The sequence below is a fragment of the Barbus barbus genome (genome assembly GCF_936440315.1).
Source record: "Barbus barbus genome assembly, chromosome: 21".
Classification (NCBI taxonomy): Eukaryota; Metazoa; Chordata; class Actinopteri; order Cypriniformes; family Cyprinidae; genus Barbus; species Barbus barbus.
In genome coordinates, this window is record NC_136749.1 from 30,870,378 (window position 1) to 30,891,856 (window position 21,479).

Sequence of the window (21,479 nt, forward strand, 5' to 3'; positions counted from 1 at the left end):
AATCAATGAGCATAGAATACAGATGAAAAATTACTAACTATTAGAATTAATCGTACGAATGTAATAAGCAGTAGGTTTTTGTTTTGGGGGACTACATAAAAGGGTAATATTAAAAACAATAAGGTTTTGGTCAGAAAAATAATGATTAAAGATATGTATATTACACACAGGCATTCCCATAAAAAGAACCAGATCAAGAGTGTGACTATGCTGATGAGTGGAGTAAGTTATATACTGTGAAAACAAGTCAATAATATTGAAAGACTCTCTGGCTAAAGGCTTTGATGGACAGCAAATATGAATGTTAAAATCACCAAGAAGTATACTTTTGTGAAAAGAAGTTACAATCACAGACAAAAAATCTGAAAACTCCTGTATAAAACCTGTGTTATGTTTGGGAGGTCTGTATACAAGAACACATAATACAGGACTTGGCAAAGCAATTAAAAATGATTGCATCTCAAAACTCTGGGAACTCTTGGCAGAGATTAATCAGCATTATCACTTATTTTTTAAAAATGTACGCTAAAAATTGAGCTGCAGTTCTCAGGGTGTTTAAAAAGTTGCGGTGCATAGGTAAAAGTTCAGAGCAAAGGGCTCATATCTCCGACACTAAGCAATGTTTCAGTAACAAATAAAAAATCTAATCTTCATTATACAAAGAAATCATTTAAAATAGATGTTTTGTTTGCAACAGATCTGGGGCCGTTTCTGAAAGGAGGTTAAGTGAAAGCTGAGAATGTTAACCCTGAAATGAGGGAAACTCTGGGTTTTCCGCTTCAAAATGGGAGGTTTGTCAAACCCGAGAAAGCAGGGTAAGTCAAGCCCGTTTCTGAAAGAAAGGTAACTTATACTCAGAGTCAGTTACCGTGATAACTTACTCTGTGAACCTAACCGGGGGCCTGTTCTTCGTACGTCGCTAACTCAGTTAGCTGGATTTGATTGTTGATGATTTGGCATGACCTTGGATTGGTTGGTTCTTCGAAGCTGATCCCGGAGTTACTGTCATAGCAACATGTCCAGTAGCAGGTTTATTTCATGTAAACAGGATTAGATTGCATCTTTTTAGGTGGAATTGATACTTAAAATCTAGCGCAGCTACGGCTACCTTATTACAAGAGTACACTACTGATCCAGGGACAATAATTTAAAATAATAATAATTTTGTGTAGTCTATAATACAACCAGTTTTACTCATTGAAAGATTTTTTCATGATAAAATAATTACTTTATAATTGTATTGGAGTCTTACATTCTTTTCAGTTAATCTTAGTCATGCATTAATTTGAGTGGTGACAGCGAGTATGGGAGTGGCTTGATGGAGCGCAGGAGATGCAGAGTAACTTCACCTTGACCCTTAAGAAACTTTAATTAATGCGGTCACGTAACAAATCTGCTTCAAAGATAAAATTAAATTAATTGCTAATTACAACATTGAAACAAAATGTAAAGCCTGTACAAATAGTAGAAATCATGAATATAAATAAATAAATAAAATATAAATAAAATAAAATAAAAACAGTGTGCATTTCATTTATCTATTATAACAGTTATGTTGTTTTGTTCGCTTGGCTGTTTCCTTATAAAGGTCTAGAAATGTGTCAAGTTTTTCGTCAGGTGTCTTTTTTTAATTATATGATGTCATTACGTTGCTGTCTTGCCGCCAGCCAATCGCTGCATTTCTTTTGTCTTTTTCCTTTTTTTTGCCATGGGATACCATTAAAATTAACATTAGTTCAATAATTTACAGTTTTCACCTCTTATATTATAACAGTAATTCTTAACTTAATAAAAGTTGCGCAGTGACTCAGAAGTACGCAGATGTCTTTTTGTCAGGTGCTGTTGCCATGGTGAATCGTAATTAAAGAGCTCCACTGATCATGACTTTTCATAGTCGTGGTGCTGCACGCACAAAACTCCGTCAACCTACTCAAAGTTGAATGAACTAACACAATCCAGTCATTCTGAAACCAAAAACTCTGAGTTTTCCATCTCACGGTAAGTCAACGCACCTATTATTGTTCTTTTTTCTCGCTCCGTTTTTCACGAGTTCATCAAACAACAGTGGTAAGTGGTAAGTTAAATTGGTATCATTCATCAGTCACGGTGAGTAATGGTTTCTTCTCCTGCTATTGTTGTTTGCACTTCATGTCACATGTATAGTTTATCTCTCTCTGTCGGCGATGAGGGATTCACATGTGATAAATGCAGGGAAATAGTTAGGCTGACAGAGAAGGTTTCAGAATTACTTTACTTTACTTACTTACTTTTGTCATTTAGCAGACGCTTTTGTCCAAAGCGACTTACAAATAAGAAAAAGTAACTAAAACTAAAAAGTTACAACTCTATAAATACTATCTACCCACATATTTAAGAAAATAAAGAAATTAAATAAAATTAACACATGCATATAACAACAACATTTCAATAATAAACATATCAATGAAAAAATTTAATAAAAAGCTACTACTATCCCTTGCCGGTGTCCCTGCCCGGTGGAGTCGCACGGTAGAGTCGATGGTCTTTACACTCTTTACTTTTTTACTTTTGTCATTTAGCAGACGCTTTTGTCCAAAGCGACTTACAAATAAGAAAAAGTAACTAAAACTAAAAAGTTACAACTCTATAAATACTATCTACCCACATATTTAAGAAAATAAAGAAATTAAATAAAATTAACACATGCATATAACAACAACATTTCAATAATAAACATATCAATGAAAAAATTAAATAAAAAGCTACTACTATCCCTTGCCGGTGTCCCTGCCCGGTGGAGTCGCACGGTAGAGTCGATGGTCTTTACACTCTTTGGTCTTCACACTAGGAGGGCTTCACACGACGACTGCCGCGACCGCTGCCGCGGTATAATAACCTTTATTATACCAATCTAACAAATGATCATTTCAATTCAGCTGGACCCACTTTCCTGTTTATCAACTACAAATGGCCAAGCAAGTGCACACACTGACAAGATACACGATACAGTACGAGACCAAACGCCATTTCAGCAACTCTCATCCTAGTAAACAAAATAAGCGTTTCCTAGCAACGGCAAATGCGCTAAACACTGAGACAAGTAAATACACTTACGAGCTGATTTTAAACTTCCGCTGATAGACTTAGAATTCTATCTTAGAATTAGAGACACGCATCCAAACTTTAGTTGAGGACAGTAAGAATGTGAGGGCTGTAGATACTGCTTTGGATGTGACTAGCTCAGGGAGTCCTGTACATTGTTCGGTTCCAGTTGAGCCCGTGCAGCAGGGCAACTGGGTGACTGTGAGGCGGCCTTGTCTCGGATCAAAACACCGCTCTTCTGTTCTGATCAAAACATCAAGCAGGTTCTCCCCACTCAGTGATGCATCCACTGAGAAACCTGATGAAAGTGCTCTAGTAATTGGTGATTCTATTGTATGGAATGTGAAAATAGAGACACCAGCCACCATAGTCCAATATTTACCGGAAGCCAGAGCGCCTGACACCTGGCTAATGCTAAATGTAAATTCAGTAAGATTGCTATTCACGTCGGTGCTAATGATGTTTGACTTCGCCAGTCAGAGATCACTAAAAATAATGTTAAAGAGGTGTGTGAAGTTGCAAGTACGATGTCAGACAGTATAATATGCTCTGGTCCCCTCCCTGCTTACCGGGGTGACGAGATTCATTGCAGACTGCTGTCACTCAACAGCTGGATGTCTAAGTGGTGCCCGCAGAATAACATAGACTTTATAGACAATTGGACAAGTTTTTGGGGCAGACCTGACCTGTTGAAAAGAGATGGTCTTCATCCCTCCTGGGGTGGTGCCGCTCTTCTCTCTAGAAATATGGCACATAGTCTTAGAGTTCGTACTTGACTAACTGGGGCGCAGGTCAGGAAGCAGAGAGACTGGCTAAACCGACCGTCTGCTGGCCGCCTCACGTCACAGAAGTCAGTTAATTCTCAGCACATAGAGACTCTTTCACCTAGATATCACACTATAGAGACTGTGCCTGTTCCCCGAACTATAAAATACAGAAAACATCCAAACCAAATTAAGAGTAACAATCTAATTTATGTTCAACAAATAAAAAAACAGATATAATACAGATGTATAAATGATAAGGCTTGACTTATTGAATATTAGATCCCTTTCTACAAAAGCACTTTTTGTAAATGATATGATCACTGACCATAAACTAGATGTGCTTTGTTTGACAGACACCTGGCTAAAACCAGATGACTGCGTCCAAAAGGTAAAGGGGGAGGTGTTGCTACAAGTTATAGCAATATTTTCAGTATTTTTCAGAGGTCGGGTTTCAAGTATAATTCGTTCTAATTAATGGTGCTTCATATAACTTTATCCAAAGAAACAAGTGTTAATGATAAATCCCCTGTGATGTTTGTACTGGCTACTGTATACAGGTCACCAGGGCACCATACAGAATTTGCTGATTTTCTATCTAAGTTAGTACTGGCTGCAGATAAAGTCCTAATTGTTGGTGATTTTAATATCCATGTTGATAATGAAAGAGATTCGTTAGGATCAGCATTTATAGATATTCTAAACTCTATCTGGGTTAGATCAGGACCTGCTCATTTTCGAAATCATACTCTATATTTAATACTGTCATATGGAATTGATGTCAGCGGCATTGAAATATTGCAGCAGAGCGATGATATCTCAGATCATTATCTAATTGCGTGTATATTCCATATAGCTAAAGCTGTAAAGCCAACTCCTTGTTTCAAATATGGTAGAACCATCACTTCTACTTTATAAATAACCTTCCTGATTTATCTCAATTCCTCAGCATATCCAATAGCTCAGAACAACTTGATGATGTAACAGAAACTATGGACTCTCTCGTCTCTAGCACTTTAGATACGATTGCTCCTTTACGCTTAAGGAAGATTAAGGAAAAGAGTCCAACACTGTGGTATAATGAGCACACTTGGGCCCTAAAGAGAGCAGCCCGGAAAATGGAGCGCAACTGGAGAAAAACTAAATTAGAGGTATTTCGTATTGCTTGGCAGGAAAGTACCCTATCCTACAGAAAAGCATTAAAAACTGCTAGATCTGCATACTTTACATCTCTTTTAGAAGAAAACAAACCCAGCAGCACAGTAGTAATGACTTTGTGAACTACTTTACTTCCAAGATTGAAACTATTAGAGATAAAATTGTAACCATGCAGCTGTCAGCCACAGTATCGCATCAGCACTATAGATCCCCCGAGGAACAATTCCACTCATTCTCTTCTATAGGAAATGAAGAATTGTATAAACTTGTTAAAAAGAGGAGCTTCCAGAAGTAGATCCTCTTCTAAATATTATTAACTCATTATTGTAATTAGGATATGTCCCAAAAACCTTCAAACTGGCTGTTATTAAGTCTCTCATTAAAAAAAACACAACTTGACCCCAAAGAATTAATTAATTACAGACCGATCTCGAATCTCCCTTTTCTGTCAAAGATACGGGTGGAGTGGCGCAGTGGATAAGACACATGCCTTTGGTGTGAGAGACCTGGGTTCGAATCCACTGTGAGACACCAATGTGTCCCTGAGCAAGACACTTAACCCCTAGTTGCTCCAGAGGCGTGCGACCTCTGACATATATAGCAATTGTAAGTCGCTTTGGATAAAAGCGTCAGCTTAATGAATGAATGAATGGAATGAATATTAGAAAATGTAGTATCATCACAACTATGTTCCTTCTTAGAGAAAAATTATATCAAGTCAAGTTGAGCTTTATTGTCATTCCGGTACATGTGGGGACATACAGTATAACGAAATGTCGTGCCTCGCAGGACCACGGTGCTACATAAATACACGAACTATACGAAATGCTATACGAATGCTTCACATAAATATTTACCCTATACAAACTAAAAAATAAAAGCTAAAAAATACAAACTATACGAATGCTTCCCAAATACTGTACATGTGCAAAGAGGAACATTTTGAGTAAAGCAGCTGGTTGGGGAACAGTGCAGGATGATTTGTAGTGCATGAGCATGTAAACATACATATATTGCTGAGTCTTTTGTGGGATTGTGTACACGCAGCAGTGTGTGTAAAGTGTCTAGTGCACATAGAGGAGAGTGTGTTACTACAGGTGGTTTGTACAGGCCCACTCACCTGTGTGTAGCACACTATGAATTGTACATAAATAGTTCTATACAGTTTTTTCTTTGGTGTGGTAAGTTGGGGGGGGGGGGGTCTATGTTTCAGGAGGGTTTGCATGGGGTTTCAGAGGGGGGTGGCGAGGTGATTTGAGTTCAGGGCTCTCACAGCCTGGGAGAAAAAGCTGTTGAGCAGTCTGGCGGAGCGGGCTCTGATGCTCCGGTACCGTCTTCCTGATGGTAGGAGCTGGAAGAGACTGTGGGAGGGATGGGTAGAGTGCTGTTGGTTTTGCTGGAGCATCGTGTAAGGAAAATGTCCAGGATGGAGGGGAGAGGGGCGATGATCTTTGCAGCTGTGTTCACTGTCCGCTGGAGGGTCTTGCGGTCAGCAGCACTGCAGTTCCCGTACCAGACAGTGATGCAGCTGGTCAGCACACTCTCAATGGTGCCTCTGTAGAATGTGGTGAGGATGGGTGGAGGGAGACTTGCTCTTTTCAGCCGGCGGAGAAAGTGTAGGACCTGTTGTGCCTTTTTGGAGAGTGACATGGTGTTGGTGGTCCAGGTGAGATCCTCTGTGATGTGCACCCCCAGGAATTTAGTGCTGCTGACTCTCTCCACAGTCGAGCTGTCGATGGTCAGTGGGGGGTGGTCAACGGAGTTTCTCCTGAAGTCCATCACAACCTCCTTTGTCTTCTCCACATTGAGGGACAGATTGTTAGTGCCGCACCATTCAGCCAGTTGTGCCACTTCCTCTCTGTAGTGCGTTTCATCGTTGTTGCTGATGAGACCTACCACTGTTGTGTCATCAGCAAACTTGATGATGTGGTTGGAGCTGAAATTGGCAGTGCAGTCGTGAGTCAGCAGCGTGAAGAGCAGCAGGCTGAGCACACAGCCTTGTGGGGCACCTGTGCTCAGTGTGGTAGTGCTCGAGGTGTTGTGGCCGACACGGACTGACTGAGGTCTTCCGGTTAGAAAGTCCAGGATCCAATTACAAAGGGCATTGTTAAGGCCCAGCAGGTTTAGTTTATTTATGATTGCATGGTCTGTAGAGCGGTTTGGACGGTATGCAAACTGGAGCGGGTCGAGTGTGTTGGGGAGGCTGGTTTTGATGTTGTGCATGACTAGCCTCTCAAAGCACTTCATCATGATTGGAGTCAGTGCTATGGGACGGTAGTCATTTAGACAGGACACAGGTGATTTCTTTGGTACCGGTATGATTGTTGTGGATTTGAGACATGTGGGGACGACTGCCTGGCTCAGCGAGGTGTTGAAGATATCTGTAAGCACATCTGTCAGCTGTGCAGCACAGTCTCTCAGAACATGGCCAGGTATGTTGTCAGGACCCGCAGCCTTGTGTGGGTTAATCCTAGATAGGGTCTTCCTTACGTTGGCTGGAGACAGACAGAGTGCCCGGTCGTTGGGAGGTGTGGGCAGTTTTTGTGCAGGTTTGTCATTCTGCATTTCAAACCGTGAATAAAAGTGGTTGAGTGCATCGGGGAGGGATGTGTCCTCATCACAGGCCTGTGGCGGGGGCTTGTAGTCAGTGATGGTCTGAATGGCTTGCCACAGGCTCCATGTGTCTCTGCTGTCTGTGAAGTGATTGTTGATTTTTGAGCATATGACCGTTTTGCATTTTTGATGCCAAAGGACAGATTGGCTCTTGCTGTTTTTAGGGCTGCTTTATCTCCTGATCTGAATGCTTCATCTCTGGTCTTTAGCAGCCCACTAACCTCTGCTGTCATCCATGGCTTCTGGTTTGCACGTGTGGTGATAGTCTTGATAATAGTCAAATCATCAGTGCACTTTTTGATGTAAGCAGTCACAGTTTCAGTGTACTCATGCAGGTCTGTGTGGTTGTTGTAGGTGGCTGCCTCTTTAAACATGTTCCAGTCTGTGCACTGAAAGCAGTCCTGTAGTGTTGAGGTGGCATTGTCTGGCCATACTGTGATCTGTTTTTGAACCGGTTTGGCTAGTTTGAGAAGTGGTCTGTATGCTGGGATTAGCATAACAGTGATGTGGTCTGAGTAACCGAGGTGGGGGCAGGGTACAGCCTTGTAAGCGTTCTTTACTGTTGTGTAAACAAAGTCCAGTGTGTTGTTTCCCCTTGTTGCAAAGTTCACATGTTGGTAGAACTTTGGTAAAACTGTCTTTAGCTTTGTGTGGTTGAAGTCACCGGCTATGATGAAAAAGCCGTCAGGGTTATTTGTTTGTTGTTCACTGATGGCGCTATACAGTTCACGAAGCACATCCTCAGCGTTTGCACATGGGGGGGATGTAAACCGCGACGATAACAATGACCGTGAACTCCCGCGGCAGATAGAATGGTCGACACTTCACAACCATAAACTCCACCAGTGATGAACAGTGTTTTGATAATACCAATGCATTGTTACACCAGTCTTTGTTGATATACACACACAAGCCACCTCCGCGGGTCTTGCCAGATAGTGATGAATCTCTATCCGCTCGGAAGCTGGTTAGCCCGTGCTGCTGAATGGCGGAGTCCGGGATGTTGTCGTTTAGCCATGTTTCGGTGAAAACAAACACACAACAATCCCTTACCTCATGCTGTGTAGACCGACTGAGTTGAATTAAGTCCAGTTTGTTTTACAGAGAGCGAACGTTTGAGAGCATGTGTTGGAAGAGCCATTCTTGTGGGGTTAGCTCTTAGCCTAGCTCATATACCTCCGCGCTTACCGCGCTTCCGTCCTCTGTCACACCGCTTGCGACGCTGCCTTGTGTGGGTAGCGTCAGTAGGCGAGGCCGCGGTCTCGAGGTCCGGCTTCAGCAGTAAACAAAGGCCTCGTAGCTTCTCAGTAGCTGCCGGCAAGAGTTGGTGTTTGTATGCGTTGCCAATATCCAAAAGACTTTGGCGATCATAGATGAGTTTTAGGGTGATTTCCTTATGAGTTAGCGGTAAACTGACACTATTTGGAGACGAACAGACGACATTAAAAGACATAAAAGCACCGTCTTTGGGACCCGGAGTAGCCGCTGCATCTGATCGCGCCGCCATCTTGGATCTATATTATATGTGAGGAATATATGTGAGGAATTCCAATATATGTGAGGAATTCCAGTCAGGTTTTAGTTAAAAAATTACCTGCTTTTATCATCTGATCGTGGTTGTATCTCTCTATTAGTGCTACTGGATCTTAGCGCCACGTTTGACACTATTGACCACAACATTCTTTTAAATAGACTAGAAAATTATTTTGGCATTAGAGGAAGTGCACTAGCATGGTTCAAATTGTATTTATCTGACTGCCATCAATTTGTGGCAGTAAATGAAGAGGTATCATACCAGTCACAAGTACAGTATGGAGTACCTCAAGGTTCTGTACTTGGCCCCTTACTTTTCACGCTTTTCCTATTACCCTTGGGAGATATCATTAGGAAAAATTGTGTTAGCTTTCACTGTTATGCTGATGATACCCAGCTCTATATTTCTTCGCGACCTGATGAAACTTACCAATTTGCAAAACTAACAGAATGTATTGTTGATATCAAAAACTGGATGACTTGCAATTTCTTAATGCTAAATTCTGAAAAAACAGAGGTGTTAATTATTGGACCAAAAACTTTTGCATGTAATAACTTAGATCACTGTCTAATACTTGATGGCTGCTCTGTCAATTATTCGTCATCAGCTAAGAACCTAGGCGTACTTTTTGATAGCAAGCTTTCCTTTGAAAAACATGTTTCTAGCATTTGTAATGCTGCATTTTTCCATCTTAAAAATATTTAGTGTGAGAAGAACCAGGAAGTATGACCATATTAGCCCGGTTCTGTCAACACTGCACTGGCTCCCTATCAAACATTGTATACGTTTTAAGATCTTGCTAATTACCTATAAGGCCCTGAATGGTTTGGCACCTCAGTATTTGAGTGAGCTCTTATCACATTATAGTCCTTCACGTCCGTTGCGATCTCAAAGCCATTTGATAATACCTAGAATATCAAAATCAACTGCGGGCGGGAGATCATTTTTCTGTTTAGCACCCAAACTCTGGAACAATCTACCTAACACTGTTCGGGAAGCAGACACACTCTGTCAGTTTAAATCTAGATTAAAGACCCATCTCTTTAACCTGGCTTACACATAATACACTATCACATTTCTAATATTAAATCCGTTAAAGGATTGTTAGGCTGCATTAATTAGGTCAACCGGAACTGGGAACACTTCCCAAAACACCTGATGTACTTGTTACATTGTTTGAAGAATGGCATCTACACTAATATTAGTCTGTTTCTTTCTTTTTCTGAGGTCACTGTAGCCACCCAGATCCAGACTGTATCCAGATCAGATGGTGGATCAGCACCTAGAGATGACATCTACAGCCAGGACACCTAGATGACCCCAGAGACTGATCCCTGTGAAGACCCTGTCTCCAAGACGGCCATCAGGACAAGACCACAGGAACCAGATGAATCCTTTGCACAATCTGATTCTGCTTTAGCCTAGATTTAAACTGATGATTTTGTCTGGCCAGAGGAGAATGACACTATTTCGACACTATTTCCCCGTCTAAATACTGTAAAGCTGATATAAAGCCACCCAGCTTTATATCAAGCCGATGTAAAGCAGCTTTGACACCATTTGCATTGTTAAAAGCACTATACAAATAATATTCAATGTTTTATGTATGGTTGACTCATGAACGGAGAAGTTAACCAGCTTCAATTAATCCTTCAAGTGTTTAGCTGTTACTCTAGGGTTTTTTTCTCCTCTTTGATCTTTTTGCGTTGCGCTTTTAAAGAGATCTTGGCTGGCCCACCTCTATGGAAAGTAGCCACAGTACTAAATTGACTCCATTTTATAGACAGTTTGTCTAACTGTGGACTGAGGAATATCTAAAGTCTTTGAGGTTACTCTGTAACCCTTTCCAGTTACATACATGAACCCCCCCTTTTTTTTTTTTTTTTGTGAGGCATGGCTCACATCAGCTAATGCTGCTTGTGAATAGCACACTGACACTGTTTAGGTGTTTATATGAGCTCTAAAGCACACCTTTATTCTCGTTTCGTTGATTGGACTCCTGGTTTGCTAACATCTGACTCCAATTGGCATTTAGTGACACCAGAAGCTTAGTTTCTCTTACTTTTTCCATCCCTTTGTGTGTTTAACGAGTGTGCTCATTAAAGACATGAAAGATGATGATTGTTTGTATTTTATCAGCTTAGAAATACTGTTTGTTGATATTTGTGACTTTGGTGAAAATCAAAATCAAATTTAATGAGCAATTTATGCAGATAACTGGAAAATTGAAAATAGTTTACTTTTTCTTGCAACTGTGTGTGTATGTATATATATATATATATATATATATATATATATATATATATACTGTACACACACATATTAAATGTTTTTGTTTTCCTTATACTTGTGCTAATTATATTCTTTGATTCTTTTGTTTTATTTCACTAAATATTTTTTCACACACACATGTATAATCAAAGGTCTCGTGCTAATTATTTATAACAAACTCACATGGCAGTGATCTGAAGAAACACACAGAATGTTGGTTCTTAAAACTCTTTTCTTAAAAAAGAAAAAACAAAACAACATTCACGTCAAAGGTCACATCAATATAAATTAGCACAGCAAACACATGGAAACTTAAACAGCTTTATAATCTCTGTTCTCTTGATAAATGCAGACGTTTATGCTGCAGTGAAGCTCAGCTGCTCCGCGGTTATTGCAGTGAATGAGAGCACAAACTACAGCTTCCTCTGACATCACTTCCTCTAATGCCACTGAAACTCTTTTAGCAGCTTCATACTCCTCCTTAATAAAATTAAGACTAATGAATGTGGCGTCAGTCCTACAGTCACGAGTGTTTCCTCTGTAACGGTGATTAAACACACAGATCACAGCCGTTTCACTCGAGGAGAAGAAACTCACAGACAAACACAAAAAACTCAAGAAACACGATCAGAAGAGCAAACGAGAGAGATGCTTCCTGACACAACAGAACAAGAGAGGATGAAATGCAGCAGATCACACTCCACAAAACCAACAGAACCACATGTTTGATTAGAGAAAAATCACACTTAACAACACTTTACAGTAAGCTTTCAATTGTTAACATTCATTCACTGCATCAGTTAACATCAAATAACAATGAAAATACTTCTACAACATTTATTCATCTTATATAATGGAAATTTGAACATTTACCAATATATATTATTAAAATCAAAAGTATTTGTTAACATTAGTTAATGCACTGCTAACTAACATGAACAATGCATTTTAAAAATTGCATTATTAACAAACATAAAAAAAATGCTGTAAATGTATATATTGCTTATTATTAGTTCATTTTAACTAATGCATTAACAAATGAAATCTTACTGTAAAGCATTTTTTCCATAGTTAAAAAAATAAAACACATTTATCTCCAAAATACTCCTTAATGAAACACACAAAACTGTAAAACACTAACAAAAATGCTCATTGGTGTCATCGCAAATTATTGTTGTAAACTAAACTTTGTAACTGTAACTTTGTTTAGTTCTGTTGTTATTAAAAATTTGTTGTGAAATGTACAGGAACTCAGCTGGATTGCATGTATCTAGTTCCTTTTTTAATTTTGTATTATGTCCTGGACTCCTACTGTATATAGAAAAATAAAATTAAATAAAAAAATATTATCAGACATGATTGAAAACAGCATAAATAAAATCTACAAATTCAGCCATGATGTTACATTTAATGAAGCAGTTCAGCCAAAAATCATCCTTCTGTCATCATTTACCCCTCATGCTGTTCAAACCCGATGACTGTTTCTTTTGATGTTTTGAAAATGGATAATTTGATAAATGAATAAAAGTAACTGTATTTTGAAAAATCAGTAGAGCATCACTGGACTCTACTGATTTACACTGGTTCATTTCTCAGAATCTCTTCCCACAGGTCTGAATGAGAGGAAATGATGACAGAACGATGAATGATCTGTTTTTCACACGAGTGAGAGTTTGGAGGTGAATGTGTTTGATGGTCAGAACAATCAGAGCGTCACAGGAAGATATGATTCTCCAGGATCCTTCTACAGTCACACCGCATCACATGACAACTTTAAAATGATTGAATAAAACCTGTTTGTGTTTGTAGATCAACAGCAGCGCTGTTTTCTCTCTCTCTCTCACACACACACACACACACACACACACACGGTTCAGAGGAACTAACTAGTCCTGACCAGACTAGTTTAACTGCTGTCCAGAACAGAGACGATGGATCTGCTGGTCAGGAAACATCTCACACAAACAAAGAAGCTCAAAGCGTCACTTCAGTGCAAAATCATCTCAACAAACTCCCAAGATGCCTTCCGGCGTATACTCCCGTATCTTCATCTATGAGTTCCATGAAATCAAACCAACAGAAATAAACTAGGTAAATTCAGACACCCCATCAAGATCCTATGAAATCGTCCGAGGGGCGGCCTGGTGTCAGTTTGCTCGGCATTGTGGGATACAGAAGCAGTTTTGGTGAAAGGGTCACACGTTCCCATAATGCACAGCGGCGTCTGCAGTAAGCGTACCAGCAGAAGCGCTCAGACTGTATGTCACGTTTCCTCCTCAAGCAGCGTGAAGACGACGGCGAGACGAGCGGAGTGTGTGTTTGTGTATGTATGTGTGTGTGTGTGTATATGAGTGTGTGATCAGCACTCCAGCGGCAGCAGGAAGCAGCGTCTGCAGTCGACGGCTTTAGGACTGGGCGGCTGGACTCTCTTCCTCTTCAGCTCCTCTCGGCCCAGAGAACTGCTCAAGCGCTGGTACGCCGCCTTATAACGCTTATCAAACGAAGCTGCGGACACGCAACATAATAAAACATAAATATCTTTACCGTTAAAGCAATAGTTCACCAAATAATCAACATTCGCTGTTAATTTACTCACTCTCAGGCCATGCGAGATGTAGGTGACTTTTTTTTATTCATTAAAGTAGATTTTTGGCTGAAACCATGTCCTTGGTAAATTCATAAAATGCAAGTCAATGGCTACCATCACTTTTAGAGTCAAAAAAGCATTTCAGACAACACTAAATTAATCCCCATGACTCCTGATTGAGGTCTTATGAAGGGAAACGATTGATCTGTGCAAGAAACTGAACATTATTCACAGCATTATTACCTGCAATCCAGAGCCTTTTGAACCGGTTCTTTTTAGTGAACTTGTTGAACCAGTTCATCAAATCAGATTGAAGCATCTGAATCAGTTCGTGGCTCGAGGAGCACAGATCTAGAAGTTACTTAATCAAAACTCAGATGTCTGACAGTTACTGCGACTGGAAATGAGCCGTATATCTGATCCTGTGATGAATTAACTGATTCAGCTCCTCCAACAGTCACTGAACTGAGGAAACAGTTCGACTCCAGCCGAAGACAGATGAGCCGCTGATATGAGCATGTGTGAACCAAGCACTTGAATGAACATTTAGTCATTTGGCAGACGCTTTTATCCAAAGCGACTTACAATTGGGGAATACAAAAAGCGATTCATCTTGAAGAGGCAGTCAGACAGAGGAAGTGCTCGTAACACCAAGCCTCAGTCATTGTTCAAATAAGTACAAGCTAGTAAGGGAGGGAGAGAAAGATAGAGAGAAAGAGAGTTTTTTTTAGTTTAGGATGAAGTCAAGTACTGCCAAAAGAGATGAGTTTTCAGTTGTTGCTTGAAGATTGCCAGGGATCCGGCGTTCCGGATAGGGGTGGGAAGATCATTCCACCAGCCAGGAATGGTGAACGAGAATGTTCTGGAGAGTGATTTTGAGCCTCTCTGTGATGGTACCACAAGGCGTCGCTCACTAGCAGATCTCAGACTTCTGGAGGGGATGTAGGTTCGTAATAGTGAGTGGAAGTAGGAGGGTGCAGAGCCTGTGGTAGATCTGTATGCAAGCATCAGTGTCTTGAACTGGATGCGAGCTGCCACTGGTAGCCAGTGCAAGGAGATGAAGAGAGGTGTAACATGCGCTCTTTTGGGCTCGTTGAAGATCAGTCGTGCCGCTGCATTCTGAATCAAATGAAGGGGTGAAATAAATGGTTTCTCTTTGTTTATGCAAAAAGGTGAGCTGATGAAGACTAGTTTGTTCACTTTATATGCTTTAGACATGAAAAACATCCACGCTTCACATCATTATTGGGTGATTTAATAATATAATTGTATATACATTACATCATTGCATGATTGCGTAAATGAACTAGTGAATTGAACCAGTTCATTGAAACAAACGTGGCCTAATGGTTAGAGAGTCGGACTTGTAATCCGAAGGTTGCGGGTTCGAGTCTCCGGCCGGCAGGAATTGTAGGTGGGGTAGTGAATGTACAGCGCTCTCTCCACCCTCAATACCACGACTGAGGTGCCCTTGAGCAAGACACCGAACCCCCAACTGCTCCCCGTGCGCTGCAGCATAAAATGGCTGCCCACTGCTCCGGGTGTATGTTCACGGTGTGTGTGTGTGTTCACTGCTGTGTGTGTGCATGTTGGATGGGTTAAATGCAGAGCACGAAATCCGAGTATGGGTCACCATACTTGGCTGAATGTCACTTCACTTTCACTTTCAAACTGTTTGAAAGAATCCCTGGGTGAGTGCTTGGAGCCTGTGCAGATTAGCTGGCTGAGGTCTTCACAAACATTTTCAACTTGGACAGTAACAACACATACGTCAGGATGCTATTCATTGATTTCAGTTCTGCCTTCAATACTGTGATCCCATCCAAACTGATCTCCAAGCTCACTGATCTAGGCATCTGTCCTTCCCTCTGTAACTGGAGCCTGGACTTTCTCACCAACAGACTACAGTCTATTAGAATCAGTAACCACACTTCCTCCAACACTGGTGTACCACAGGGTTCTGTGCTGAGCCCAATCCTCTTCTCCCTTTTCACCCACAACTGCATACCTGTGTATGGCACTAACTCCATAATCAAGTTTGCAGATGACACCACGGTGGTTCAGGCGGGACGCAAGTGTTTTTTGCTAGTTTCAGCCCAATAGCAAATGCATTTGCGTCCATTTGTGCGCTCATGGGTGTGCTGGTCTAAAAAAGAGGTGTGTTCAGGTGCATTATTGGTACATTGCTATTTTGAGGCAAATTAAGTAGACTGTGCCTTTGACCAACTAAAACCTGGTCTAAAGTCAATGGCGCAGTATTTTTTTGGGTAATATGAGCCTATAGGTGGGTCCACAATGTGCGAACACTCTGCTTATTACACACACAGGGACTCGCAGCAGCACACAAACATGCCAAATATTAAAAATGAAAGGATTACAATGTAAAAGATTATTATTGTGTAGGCTACATAAATATATAAATGCCTACATATCATAATGGATAGTCATTACATGTATCAGAATTAGGCTACCTCTCGCACAAGCAGCTCCGTTTTCTCTCTGGAGACTCGTTCAGTGTTTGCTCTTGCAAATTCCGCCGACCGTTTTTCCCGTCATTAAACTAGCAAAAGTGGATTCGGACACACCCTAAGTGCACATGTGCCTTGCGCTTTAGACCATGCACTTAGATCGTTAAAATAGGGCCTGTATATTGCACCTTCTGTGTTACACTTGTTCATTTGCACCTTATGTTATATATTTACAGTAATTTGCATTGAGTTTGTCTCTGTTTCTCTACCTCATTACTTGCACTCTGTTCAATGAAGTATACATATGCATACTACACACACACGTATATACATACATTAATCTAATCTAATATTTTCCTGTTTGTCTGAGGCGCTGGATGACAGGAAATAATGCTGTAAATAATGTTCAGTTTCTTGCACAGACTGATTGTTTCGCTTCATAAGACCTTAATATATATTGTCAGGAGTAAAGTTTTAATTTTGTGTTGCCTGTATATGCGTTTTTGTCTCTCAAAGTGCCGGTAGCCATTGACTTGCATTTTATGAATCGCCAAGGATCATGGTTTCAGATAAAAATCTTCTTTACTGTTCTACTGAAGAAAAAAAAATTCTCCTACATCTTGGATGGCCTGAGAGTAAAAAAATAATAGCAAATGTCGATCTTTTTTGTTGAACTATTACTTTAAGTTTTCTTTCTAAAACAGAAATAAAAATAAATGTAAAAATAAATGCAGTTTTTTTTATTGGAGTTTGCTGGTTTTGCGCGACTCACCGATGTGATCTTTGCCCATGGCGGCCAGCGTGAGGAAGAGCATCTCTCTGTACAGACTCCTGCAGATCCACACAAACACACGTCAGAGTCTGCGAGCTTCAGACTCACCTGAGCATCACCTGAGAATCACCACACCTCACCTCTGTATCCGCGGAGTGCCGGGCTGCTTAGCAACCGCATCCAGGAAGAGCGTGATGGCCTTGTGTACCTCGTTCATGCCGATCCAGCGCAGCACTTCCTCCAGGAAGTTGAGGCTGAAGGGATGGTTGTGATGCCGCCAGCTGTAGCTGCGCTTGGGGACACCACCTGCAGGACGGGAGGGGAATCACATCAATCAATAACGGGAATCAGCAGATTATTAATAATGTAGGCGATTACATATACTTGCCAGTGCTGATTTTTACTTGCATTTGACACTTGCCGAGTGTTACCCTCATTCATGTCTGTTTTGACCCGGAATAGTTACATTAAAATGCCCCTATTATGGGTTATGAAAGGTTCATATTTTGGTTTTGGGAGTCCCCAACAACAGGTTGACATGCATGCAAGATCAAAAAATGAACACTTTTCTTGTCTTAAAATATGCATTTATTTTTACCTTACATGCTCAACGACTCCCAAACGATTCGCTCAACGATTCATTTTTCCAAACCTCTCCTTTGCGTGATGCTAATCTGCGATGATTGGTTGATTTCATTTCCATTTCATAAAGCAGTGTTTGTAAGCGCAGTGCTGCTTTGTGTACAGCCGTTACCGGGGAAACAGCTATTTTTACTAGGTATGCACGATATTATCGGACCGATATCGAAAACAGCCGATAATAGCTTTAAATGTATATAATCGCCTGATATGAAGAATTATGCCAATATGTCTTGCCGATAAGAGGAATACGTTAATTCACATGTGCTCAGGGTGTGCTAGTGATTAGATCACATCAGCAGTGTGGCTCATTCTTGAAGCAAAGTTTTGCCTGAATCTGATTAGATTCAGTCTTTTGGATCACTGCATTTAATCTGTGAAAGCACCTACAGAATGATGCGTTCGGTTTGTGATTGCGTAAACAGTAATAGGACGTGCAGCGGCAGCCTCCCCCGGGTCCTAATGCCCGTTCGGTAAGGAGTTTTAATTCCGTAGGGGGTGCTGTTGGCCTACTTTTAATAAAATGAAAGTAAAATACACAAAAAACATTTAGACTGTTTCTGATTAAATAAAGCAGTTAATTGGTGTCATAAAATCATGTTTCCATTTAAAGGTCAGAAGCTATAGCTTACATGAATAAAAAAAATAAATCGCAAATATGACACTTCTAAATTAAATAATTTATATATACTGATTTATTCATAAATGTGTAATAAAACAATGATTGTGGAATGTTAAAGTAGTACAGATTTGAATGTGTTATGAGCGTTAAGCCGGGCTCACACTACAGGAGTTTTAAAATCCTAACCGATTATGAAATCTGGCTGCAGCACACACACATAAGGAGAATCTTCACAGATTTTCTTCCCTCAAATCTTAAACATGCACACACTACAATATTTGAATATCGTGGTGCATCACGCACTACAAGATATTATTAAGATTATCATGCCAGACGGAGCGCCTCACGTGATCTCGCACAGCAGCTCATCAGCAATGTTTACATATGTTAGCTAGCGTTCTAGCAGCTTTACGGTAACGTTACGTTCAAAAATGAAGCGTTTTCACCCCAGTGATTCTCTTTCTCCTACAGTTGTGATACGTTTTCGATACATTATACAGACAGTGTTACTACAAAATTTCAAGAAGCCATTTCCTCCGTCTCTACTATCCAACGGACCTGTGCAGCAGCTGTATTTGCGGTTGCGCTTTGGCTATTGTGAAAGTACATGACGCAATCAGCCGTCATCATCCCGATTTAAATCCTAAATATCAAACATGTTTGATATGATCGGGGCGGCCCCGATTTGTGTGCAAGCAGATCGGGAGGTGCAAGGTTCGATCTGTGAACACCTCACATTACCAGATAATCCGGCCGAACATCGGGACCGATCGAGGTGCTCGACAAGATTTTTCCTCCGATTCTCGGGAGGGGGAAATCAGGGATAATCGGGCTAAAACTCCTGTAGTGTGAGCCAGGCTTTATGCCCTGTGTGTGTGTGTGTGTGTGCGCGTGTGTGTGTCTTACTGTGAATCCTCCAGAGCATGTAGAGCGGCGGCCACTGCTCCGAATCCGGGGTCAGTGTGTCCCACAGCAGCCTCACACGCACCGCGGTGCCCTCTGACCCCTGACACACAAACACAGTCAGCTGAGCTCCTCTGTGTGTGTGTGTGTGTGTGTGTTTGTGTGCGAGTGGGTGTGTCTGTGTGTGTGTGTGTGAGTTAGAGAGTTTATGTGTCTGTGTGTGAGTTTGTGTGTATATTTGAATATTATATATTTTGAATGTGTGCGTGCATGTGTGTGCGTGTATAGTGTTTGTGTGTGTGTGTCTGTTTGTGTATGTGTGTGTGTGTGTGTGTCTGTGTGTGTGTGTGTGTGTGTGTGTGTGCCTGTATGTGTGCGTGTGCCTGTGTATGTGTGTGTGTGCGTGTATATGATTGTGTGTGTATGTGTGCATGTGCGTGTAGTGTGTGTGTGAGACCTGTGTGAGGCGTGCGGTCAGCGGAGACGTCCGCAGCAGCTGCAGCAGGTTACTGGGCAGGCCGAGGCGAGTGAAGTACCAAACCAGATTCCAGAAGAGGATGGAGTGACTGTCGAGCAACTGGACCTGAGAGAGAACAGCCTCGCCCTCGTTCTCCAGCAGACTCTCCATCTCCTTGCGCAGCACCAGCGGGCTCAGGTACGCCACCGTCACCTGCGGGGCTCCGCCCACCGACAGCACGCTGCTCTCTGATTGGCTGCTGGTCTCGGAGCTGGAGTCATTCTCTCTGACACCGTTACACAGATGTGGCAGAGATTCGTCCGGAGCGGAGGGAGGACGCACGATGTTCTCCAGCTCATCCTCCGTGCTCAGGTTACTGCGATCCACGCTGCACACACACACACACACACACACACACACAGATCCTGTGATTCTATATGACACTTCATTCATACTTCAGATCCTTCTATTGATATTTTATATGTATTCAGAAGTTCATGAAGCTGCAGATCATGTAAATAACACTCCACATTTTGGGAAACCTTAGCTTAGATTTTTATATTAATATTCCTTGTGCATTTATAAAATAGTTTTAGAGACGCTGTACTGGACAAAAGCAAATTATTTAAATAATGTGTTGCAGAAACAATTACAAACTTTATATATTTGTTTAGAATTTTTTTAAATATATGTTTGAGTTTGGAAAAACAGTTATTTGTTGTGACAGCAGTATTTCAGACAGTGATTCTTTCATTGTTCTTTCACTGATCACAGAATTATCAAATGTACTGAAAATGTGATTTTTTTTGTGAAGTAGAAATGCGAGGTAGAATTTCCCTTAATAATAATTTTTTATTATTAAAAATTAAAATTTCAAAGAAATTATTATAATCTACTTTTTAAATAAAATAAAAAACTTTAATAAATAATGTTTCAAAATAGTTGTAATCTTTTTAATGTCTATATAGTTTTTTAAATTAATTTTTATTTCAGTTTTAGTTATTTTAGTTAAAAAAAATGTATTAGATTAAATGAAAATGAGAAATGATGCTTTTTTAAATAAATGTAATTTTATTTCAGTTAATGTTTATTTTATTTGAACTAGCAATGTTAAATCTGGTGTTAGTTGTAGTAGTCTGCGTTACCTGCAGACAGGCCCCAGGTCACAGATCTCTGCGTTTAGCAGCGGCACGAATGGTGCGGAGCAGAACGGACAGGTGGTGTTGAGATTAGAGTCATCAGACGACCAGCCGGCCATGATCTCCTCATCATACACCAGAGAATTACAGCTGCGGCACAGCGAGCAGCTCGACATCTGCACCTGACACGCAGACACAGAGATAAACATAAACACATTCACAGAGAAGGATTCACGTCAGCATGATGACAGTCTGATCACTGCCAAGTCAAGTCGCCTTTATTTCTATAGCGCTTTATTCCATGGTCTGCCTGAATACTTGATTCTGATTGGCTGGCAGGCATGCATTAAAACTCTTAATGCACAGGTAGTTTCTGTCAGTTTAATCACAGTTTTATATTAATGCGCTGCTTTAATTGATGCACACAAACGTACACAAATCACTCGCACACACACAATATTCTTTTGAATA

The 21,479-nt window shown here is 40.8% G+C and overlaps 1 protein-coding gene across 2 annotated transcripts in view; it reads right to left on the reverse strand.

Annotated features, from left to right (window-relative positions):
* Nucleotides 1-11,535: 11,535 nt before the first annotated feature.
* LOC306887712 (DENN domain-containing protein 4B-like) overlaps nt 11,536-21,479 on the reverse strand; it is a 45,120-nt gene continuing 35,176 nt past the window's right edge. For both annotated transcript variants that reach the window (XM_079445683.1, XM_079445684.1), the window contains exons 23-28: nt 21,015-21,190; nt 19,870-20,257; nt 19,416-19,515; nt 17,389-17,554; nt 17,249-17,307; nt 11,536-13,926 (exon numbers count right to left, since the gene is read on the reverse strand). In XM_079445683.1, coding sequence (XP_079301809.1) covers nt 13,781-13,926; nt 17,249-17,307; nt 17,389-17,554; nt 19,416-19,515; nt 19,870-20,257; nt 21,015-21,190 — 1,035 coding nt within the window. In that variant the 3' untranslated portion in view covers nt 11,536-13,780. The remainder of the gene's footprint in view (nt 13,927-17,248; nt 17,308-17,388; nt 17,555-19,415; nt 19,516-19,869; nt 20,258-21,014; nt 21,191-21,479) is intronic.